Consider the following 9,610-nt stretch of genomic DNA (forward strand, 5'->3'; position numbering starts at 1 on the left):
ATTTAATTTATACGAGCTGTGTCGGGAAAAAAAAACAAAAAATATAGGGCGGTGGGGTTTCAGCCCCTGTTCAATTTTTTCAAGCCAATAGATTTTCCTTGTTGTTGAAGCAAAGTGACGGCACGTTTTCTATATAGGGGTATCAGACAAGGCTGTTCTAATAATATATGTCTTGTTTTGATCTGTTTCTATTGTTAATAGTTATGAGTTATTGTATTTCTTAATATGTGACGTGATCGTCTCATACTAGTTTGCTAGCTACCGCCGAAACCCTGATCTAATAATATTATTGTGAATAAAGAAACTTTTGTAGCTTTTCAATATCATTTATTTTAATTTTTTTTTAAGAACTGGACTGTAATTTTTATTTAATGTAGCTTCTGAAAAGGAGTTGTTCCTCTAATGCGGTGTTGTTGTTGTTTTTTTCATCGGCATCTTTTTTTCATGCATTTTTGTTCTTTTTTTTTTACATTTTGGTTAAGCTAAAATAAAGTAATATTGTTCGATAAACCGATTAACAACGGATAAAAAAAAAAAAAAAAACTAGTAAAAATAATATTTAATTTAAAAAACTGTAATTTTTTTTTTTAATCGAATAATTATATTACTGTGGGTTAGACTTTGTCCTTTACTATAATACTCTGGAACTCTGATAACAAACAGGAAAAGCCGACGGTTTTTTCAGCGCACTAGCGCTGCCTAGGTAACAAACGATGTTGGCACAATGTTTTATTTATGAAGAAAAGGGCATTTGGTAATGAAGGAGTTGTCGTGGAAACTTGTAAAAGGGCTCATTCGATTGGAAATCGGAACGGCTAGTGCCCTTTTTTATAGTCGAAAGTTATTGGAAGGTATCGAACACCCCGACCACACCCACCAGGTCCCAACCCACATCCCCTCAAACTTGTGAGATCCCCAGGTTATTCAGAGGAGTTGATTTCCACCGATACTTTATGCGTGTGAGGAGGACACTCCCCCACAGATATCAGGGCACGGGGTGTCAGTTTTCCCCTGGTGGAAGATCCTGTTGGTAGATAAATATTTTTCTTACAATGTTCAAAACGGGCTCTGTCGAGTTTTCTTTCAAAGGGCTAGTGCCCTGGTTAAGGTCGAAAGTGATTGGAGGGCAACTAACTCCCCTTTTACGCCCACCTTTTCCCGCAGCACAGCCAATCAAAATTTTGAGATAGCCATTTTATTCAACGTATGTGAAAGTTCTTGACTTTAGGTCTCTGATGATGAAACCTCTCCCTCCATCACATTCCTCAGGGCAAGGGTTGTAAGATATGCCCTGGGGGAATAACAGGTTTTTATAGGAAGCGTTGTCATGAACACTTGAGCAAGGGCTATTTTTTTTGGACAGTGAGAGGTCTAGTGTCCTTTATAATAGTCGAAGTAATCAGAGCGCGACTCACACCCCCACCCCAACCCCCATCAGTTCCCCCAAACTTTACCATGAAACGTTTTTTTTTTAAAAGTTTGTTATTGGTATTTACCTTTCCTGATTACACCCCTACCCCCCCCCCCCCCGAGAGCCCTAAGGACAAGGGTCGTAAGTTATGCCCTTGGGGCATATAATGTTTTTATAGAAAATTTTTTCGTAGAAGCTTCAAAAAGGGCTCATTCGATTGGAAATTGAGAGGACTAGTGCCTTTTTATCAGTCATAAGCGATCAGATGGATAATGCCCCCCCCCCACGCCCATCATTTCCCCAAATACTTTCAATAAACAGGTCAGCTCTCCAGTTTGTTCAACCTCGTCAACGAGCTCAGTCTTATAATTGATAATTAGAGTTTACATTGAATGGGCTAGTGCCCTTTTTAAGATTCGAAAATGTTCGGAGGGCAACTCACCCCCCTCCCACGCCCCCCGGTTTCCGATACACCTCCAATCACAAGTTTTAGATAGACCGTGTGTCCAACATAAGTGTCAGGTCCATAATTATGTCTTGGTGGTTTACACCCCCCCCCCAGAACCCCTAACGGCCCGGGCGGTAGTTTATGCCCTCGGGCCGTGACTGTTTCTATATACATACTTATAGGATTTAATTCGGTAGTGGGTTAAATGGATGGTTACACATAAGCTCGAGCGTACAGTTTCATAGTGAGAGTGATCATAATGTGGAGACCCCCCCATCCCACAGCCTCGGATTTTAAAGATCACTATAAGGCACCAAATCTGAAAGAGACTATATGTCTGCTAACACTGCTATTACAATTAATTATAACATAGTTAATTATCAAAATTATTATTATTTTTATTCGTATAAAATTTCTGTATAAAAAACTTCGAAGACCGTATCACAAAATTAATCATATATATTGTAATTTTAGAGCACGTCGAAAAAAAAACTCCTTCATGTACAATTCGGAAGTTTATTATAACTGAGCGATGTGGATATAGTTATTGCGAATGAATCCACTCTGTGTGGACTGAGTCCATTTATATTCAAAGTCACTATAATATTCACAACCGGCATACCACAAAAAAAAGTATTTATGTGTTCACACTAACATACACTAAGTAAAAAAAACTTTTTCCACAAAATAAGTTTTTAAAATAAAAGTTAAGAACTCCATTAAACCAACAATGAGAAAAAATAAAATCAAATACTTGAACAAGGGTGAAACTACCTCAAATCAGCATCGATAAATACATGAAACCGAACACGAACAGAAATTACAATAAATAACCGAGTCAAACTCAAAACGAGCAGAAATTAACATGAGTAGGGCTCAAAACCCCTTTGCCTTCGCAAGTCTAGAATATAGTTCGCACTTTACTGTCAAATGAAGGTGCATTGTCAGTTTAATATACATATACATATATTTATTAATCAAATTTATAATATTTTTTGATTTATTAATGTTATAAAATTACAAACTTTTAATTTTTTTCAGTAATTTGAAATTTTATTTCTAGCCTTGGGAAGGAATTGGGTTTTGGCCACATACTCATGTCCGCTATCCCATTTGCACCCTGTTGGACATAGTATTAGCCTTTCTCTTTTTTCCTGGTTAATAAGAGCTATCATTGTAGTGTCAAGGCATCCAACCTTGTTTTTCTTAATTCCGAGAACCCCAGCTGCCATTTTTAGACTCACTTGTGCAGGCAATACTCTTCCCTTAACAAAATGGAGAGTCACCAACCACTCACCAGCCTTTAGCGACAAGCAACATCTGATCTTCAGAACTGTTAATGGTAAGAGAACTTATTTCTCCTGCCTTGGATTTTTTCCCAAAAGAAGCTTTTCTTGCGCCGCGGTTGGCGCTTCATATTTGTAGAGGGACCGACCCGACCCCCCAATCTTAGCACTTATTACTGGCTTTGGTTCATCCACTCTCACCAGCATATTCTACAAAATACCCTGCCTCATGGTCATGCCCTGGGGGGAGAGGGTCAGTGAATGTCTGATGACTGAAACTAGCAGTGGTAAGCCCTTAATTTTGCCTACTACTCTCAGGGGCACCACGGGACGGTTATCTACACTACCCATGGGTTATGGATACCCCAGTGCTTATTAAATATAAAAGGAATAAAATATTGTAGTTAATAAAAGCATTACAACTTATAGGCTGCCAAAACTAAATAAAATCAAAACTATGTGTTATTTTTAATAATTTCAGGTTTTGATACTTTCTCAGCAATAGAATATATTTTTTTAAAATTGTCCACCTGACTACTTGTACAGTCTCTAATTTCCCTTTTTTTATTGTTCTTTAAAGAAGACTAGTATGTTGTTTGAAATGTGTCCACAAAATAATCTCTCCTATTTCTTCACCTTATTTTTTCTAAAATAATATTTTAAAAAGGGCTTTAAGAATTTATTAGCTAAAAATAACTTTACTCGAGAGATAGTAGAAAAGTTACAGAAAAAAAAGATATAAGTATCACTAGGGAGAGGTATAAAAACGAGTGATAAAACACTATAGGTGGATACCCTGCATCTAGATCAGGGATGCCCTTTGAAGGTAATCTAGGAAGGATTGAACACCCTAGCACTCGAGCATCATAATATTTGCGCCAAATTCCTGATACAGTATGAACTTGGATTCTCTTTTATTCAAGCATAAAATACAAGGTAAACATACCTTCTTAGGCGATTCATCATTGGTTTTTTCTTGTCAAGTCTTTTCTTCTTCTTATTATTAAGTAAAAGTGGAAAAGTTTTTCTTCTTACACGAGTCAATTGTCGTGTGGGACGTACGGCAGCTTTTGCTACTTGACCAGTAGATTTTTCCTGGGCCTTGTTTTAAGTTAAAATAATTAATATAGTCGCTTTATAGGAAATACACTAGCAAAATTACAAAAAAAATCGTCCTTAACAATAAAAAGGTTGTACTTTTCAAGTACCTGAACTCTGGAAGAGGCATCAATTCTTCTCTTCCAGGGAAATGTTAAACCTTCTAACGTGAGAGGAAAATTAAAATAAAATCCTACTGCGTCTTCACATATAAGCGTCTTATACAGATAAACTGAAATTGTGTTCAGTGTACTACAAGCATGAAATGTTTTTGCTGCGATTACCACCATGGACAACCAATAGGTATGTTACCCACCAGTACAGTGTTACCAACCCTGATGAAGCGGTTCTGTAACAAATTGATCGATGCAATTTGTCTTTCAAGGGCCACCCGTGGGACATTGTTTTAAAAATTTAGTCGAAAGGGTTTTATAGTCTGGTTCTTTTATTTTTTTTTTGTTAATAATAATTTTGTCCTGTATTTTTTTTTTTTTTGTGCGCCATATTTTTTTTAATTTATTGGCAATAAAATCATTAATTAAATAATAATTAAATAAAAAATTTTAAACTTATAATGGAGAGAGATTAAATAAGATATGAGGGGCTACCGCAACCTTGTAACCTGCTCTTTACAATAGAGCCTAACTTGTGCTTTATTGACAGCTCATTACACTGGGAAAATAAAGGCATTTGGTAATTACAAGTGTTTTATTTACCTATTGCTTTTCAAAACGTTTTAAAAGGAATTGTTTCCGTTTTCAGTCTCAGTGAAAACAAAACGCTTGCTGAGCTTGCATTTACTAAACAAACAAGGATTCAAATCTCTAACTTTTTTCTGAATATTTGGTCATTTCAAGTGAATGACTAAATATATGAAGCATTTACAAAAAGCGCATAGCCGAGTACTGACACACTTTCCGAGTACACTTAAGCCATATAGTCGTAGAATAATGACAATCCCCACTGTTGTACGCCACGTTTGCATTCCCAACGACAGACACTATCGTTAGACCATTTGGTCTAGTGGACCTAGGAAAAATTTGTATCCCGTATATGCAAAATAAATAATTTACTAAAAAAAATTGCTATCCCATATAAAAAAATTTCAGGTAAAGACAGGGTTTCCAAGTTTTCTAAACTTACCGCCAAGCTTCTATTTGTATCTATTTTTTAAGTAAGTTCTACCTTTTCAATAGTAGTTCAAATTTTATTGTACTATATTCATCTGCAACTCCAGTCAACAAATCCAAAGATTACAAGAAAACAAAACCATACAGTTAAAATCAATATAAAAAGAGTACTACTTAATCTTCACTATGCTTTTATACTACAACTAAAACTACTAACAACTCACCGAAGTACCAAGCGGACTGGGGCCAACACAGCTACACACGCTCCTCCTCCATCCTAATCTATTTAAAGCCTCCCTCTTCACACCCTCCCAGGAAGTTCCATGTCCATAAATCTTTCTTTACGACATCCTCTCACCCCAACTCCGGACGAGCTGCATTCCGTTTGGCCCTAGACGGTTAGCCGAAAAAGAAAGTCTTTGGCAATATGTCATCCTTCATCCGCAGAACGTGCCATAGCCAGCTCAACCTTTCCCTCATTATAACCCTAGAAAGCAGGATTGACCACATTATTCATACAGCCTACTATTTGAAATACGATCAGTCAGCCGGGTACCCAAAACAATTTCTAGGCAATTTCTCTGGAAAAGCACATCTCCCACAGTTTGTCCGGGCGACTATGCTTCAGAACCAAATTTGACCACTGTCATCTACTGTAGCTTCCAATATTCTAATCTTGGTTCGCAGACATATCTTCCTATTCTTCCGAACTTGTCTCAATTATGAAAAAACACCCTGAGCCTTGGCTATTCTACTTTTAACATCTTCACTGCTCCCAGCGTCTCTACTAACAATACTACCGAGGTAAGTAAAGCTGTCCACTTGATCAATTTTTTCATTACCCAACGTCACTTTTTCATCTTCACTTATTCCTAGCCTTAGCGACTTAGTCGTTTTAACATTAATTTTCAAACCTATTCTTGCACCCCCGAACTCACGAAACCACTAAGGTTCATTCATTTTTCTCACAATTTCATCTAGGATGCTTAAATCATCAGCATAACCTAAGTCCAGGAGATTTTTTCTTCACCATTTGATTCAGTGTTTTTTCATTGCCTTTCCTATGCTTTTATCATCTCGCTAATCTATTTTTCACTTTCAATTTTATATTTTCTTATAATAAGATGAGCGTCATCTTTTACCACTTCTTTTACAAGTGTGATCACCATAAATTATTTACTTTACAGTGAGCTATGATTACAGTTTAACTTAGGCTTCAATGGACTAAAGACAAAGTTCATGATTTCTATCACACGTCTTCAATAATGATTGGGCTCAATTAGGTGTGTCTTCTGTAATATAAATTCTTTTTTTAGCATTTCTGTAAAAATCTTTAGTGCTTTTCGAGTGCTTTTAAAGGTAATAGGCAAACAAAACTCCTACAATTACTGTCCAGGTACACTTGAAGCATTCTAACAAATTTCAATTAAAGCACAAGTTCAAGTCCAGTGCTAAGAGCGGGAAGTTGAGTAATTTTACCTCGGTATAAGTTTTTACGTCTATTGGGAAAAAACTTTTAAAAGTGAAGTTCTATCTCATTAGTTGGTTTATGGGCAAAATGCAGTTATAACAGAACACACCAACTTTATACTAACAATATGTGCTAATGTCCAAATGTGTGAGTTGCTTAATAAACTTGGACCATTATTGCTGTTTCCCATGACATGTTAAAGCAGATTCTTATTTTTGTTTATTTTTTTACACCAAAATTGGGGGTTGTATCAATAACCGGAATATTTTTCTACTAAGGTCCACTGACCGTATTAATCAACTGTATACTGCTAGTGACACACAGTTCCTTATTGCCACTCACGGACGAATAAAGCTTTTAGATATTCACAGCTTTCTGCAAGGTTCCTTGTGAAGGTAACCATTGCAGAGGATTTTACGAGGAGTTACTCACACTGCTTTGGTTCTGGCTTGGAAAACATTGTAGAAGATAGGAGGGGTAGCTAGTTATTGCATACAGTCATCGCCGCCACGTCAAAATAGCTTCTTAAGCAAACGAATGCAACTGCAACGGAAAGTGCATTTTTTAAGTTATAGACCATATCCCACGTGGGGGCTATAGAACAAAAATATGTTGTAATTAGATTATCATAATGATGCAAAGCGTCTAGCTGTAAGTTTTTAAGTAGACCTGAGAAAAAAAATCAAACAGTGGCCAGAATTTCCCACGGTCTGACATTCAATACTGCTTCGAACATGGCTCCCGTTGAAATTTCTTTTTTTTTACCTTGGTTAGTTTATTATACTGACAATGAGTGTCCAAAGCATATTATTTAGATAGACACACAGGTATGTATTTATTCACATGCAATCAAAAAAAATCAATAGCCGGGAATACAGAGAAAAAAAACCTACCATACAAAGTGAAATGACAGGAAGCCCCCTTAAATAACTACCTGCCAAAAACTAAGCCGAAACCAAGTGACAAGTGCAATAAACATTAAAACACACAATTCTAACTTGGCCCAGACGCGTCAACCACACGCAGCAATTAAGAAAATAAAGTCAAATTATTCAGAAATCAACAGCGATTTTAGAATTCTTCTGAAGGCACCAAATGAGTGGCACTTTTACCGGCACTCATGTAAAGTATTCAAGGGAGCTTGGGAATCAACCACAGGATTGAAACCGATCTGTCTGATTGACTGAAAGGAATTCCAGTGGTATCAGAATTACAAAGATAAGCTTTCTTGTCAGATAAAAGAGAAATCGGACCTCAGGGACATCACTGTATAATTGAAAGAAAAAGGAAAAAAGTTACACCTAGGAAGAACGTGACTTGAAATCAATAAACGGATTATGAACATAAATATTTGTGCTTAAAGTATAATTCTCATCTATTTTTTATAAAACAGACATGTATTTATCAATTGTAACTAAAAAGTTGATTTCAATATAGTAGGGAAATAGGATACACATTAATTAACAAACAAATAAAAATATATTTTAAACTAGACCCCTGAACGCTGTTTTTGAACTTTTTCAGAATCCAAAGATTCCTCGAAAACTTCATTTCAATTAGACTAATATGCCGCCGAGGGAGATATTCTTATAAAGAAGAATAACCAGGAACCGGAAATACCGATCTCTATGTCTACCGAAAGGACCCATTGAAAGATGGATTTCCGAAAGTTGGGCAAGCCGATAAATTTTCCAGAAAATCAAGAAGTTCGACGTACCAACATTTAGGGCCAGGCAATTAGCTTGAAACTATAGAATTACTCTCTAAAAGAAAACGATGAATTTAATAAGATCTCAGGCTTCGTTCGGACAGCAGTGCCAAGGGTACTGTCGTTAGCGAAGGAAACTAGAATGTCCTCCACTATTGATGGAACTCTACATTTGAATAGTGGAAAGATTCTTGGAGACATAGAGAACGACATACTATTAGTATTGGGTTTGTAACTGTAAAAATAAGAGCTTTAACACAAATTATGACAGAGCTGCCCCTAGACCTGGGTCTTGCAGAAAACCAAACTCACCTCGTGACGGTGAACAGGGAAGAGGATCCATGGAGGTAACCCTTCCAGACAAATAGGAATCAAACCAAGCGCTATCATTCCTTCTTATAAAATAATGAGATAATCTTGAGCAGAATTTGGTGGGTAAAGGAATCAGAATCTTTTCAAGCGCCCGAACCTATAGCACCAGGAATCAGACCAAGATCCAGAGCCAAACGTAGAAAATTTAAAAGAGTAGCACGCGCATGCTCAGTTGAGCTCTTTACCCGGAAGGCAAACTGAAAATCATGAAATTGTGCTCTCTCTATTTTTTTCATCTATGAGAATTAAAACAAAGAATTTTCCAAAGCAGACAAGTATATGGATGAACTCTAGATCAGCCTCCACCAACCCCCGTTGCCAAAAAATATTTTCCTCCATTTTTAATTATGAGTGTTATACAATTTGCGAAAAATAGCTTCCACGGGGCATTAATTTACTGAAGAACGTTGGACAGCGACAGATTTGGATTCCATCAAGTCCGTGCCAATCATAGAAGTTTAAAACCCCCTGATATCCACAAAACAGAATAACGGTCATATTTAATATAGGTCTAAGAAGGCCATGTGAAACGTATATTTACATTTTTGATAATATAATTACAAAAACAAAACAAAAAATGACCCCAGGACCTGGTATTAGACATGATGGCCAAAATACTTGTAAGTGAATCGTGCTTCCCTTACGTAACTCAACATATGAGCAGTGATAATCCAGGGAATGATTCT

The 9,610-nt window shown here is 36.6% G+C and overlaps 1 protein-coding gene across 1 annotated transcript in view; it reads right to left on the minus strand.

Moving 5' to 3' along the window:
• Positions 1-9,610, minus strand: part of LOC148947660 (uncharacterized) — a 31,763-nt gene that overhangs the window by 11,059 nt on the left and 11,094 nt on the right. Inside the window, exons 2-3 of the mRNA XM_089095972.1 lie at positions 4,354-4,475; positions 4,092-4,246 (exon numbers count right to left, since the gene is read on the minus strand). Of these exons, the coding sequence (XP_088952098.1) occupies positions 4,092-4,246; positions 4,354-4,475 (277 nt within the window). The remainder of the gene's footprint in view (positions 1-4,091; positions 4,247-4,353; positions 4,476-9,610) is intronic.

This window comes from Artemia sp. Qi Xiang Cuo, chromosome 10, assembly GCF_049724085.1.
Source record: "Artemia sp. Qi Xiang Cuo chromosome 10, ASM4972408v1, whole genome shotgun sequence".
Taxonomy (NCBI): Eukaryota; Metazoa; Arthropoda; class Branchiopoda; order Anostraca; family Artemiidae; genus Artemia; species Artemia sp. Qi Xiang Cuo.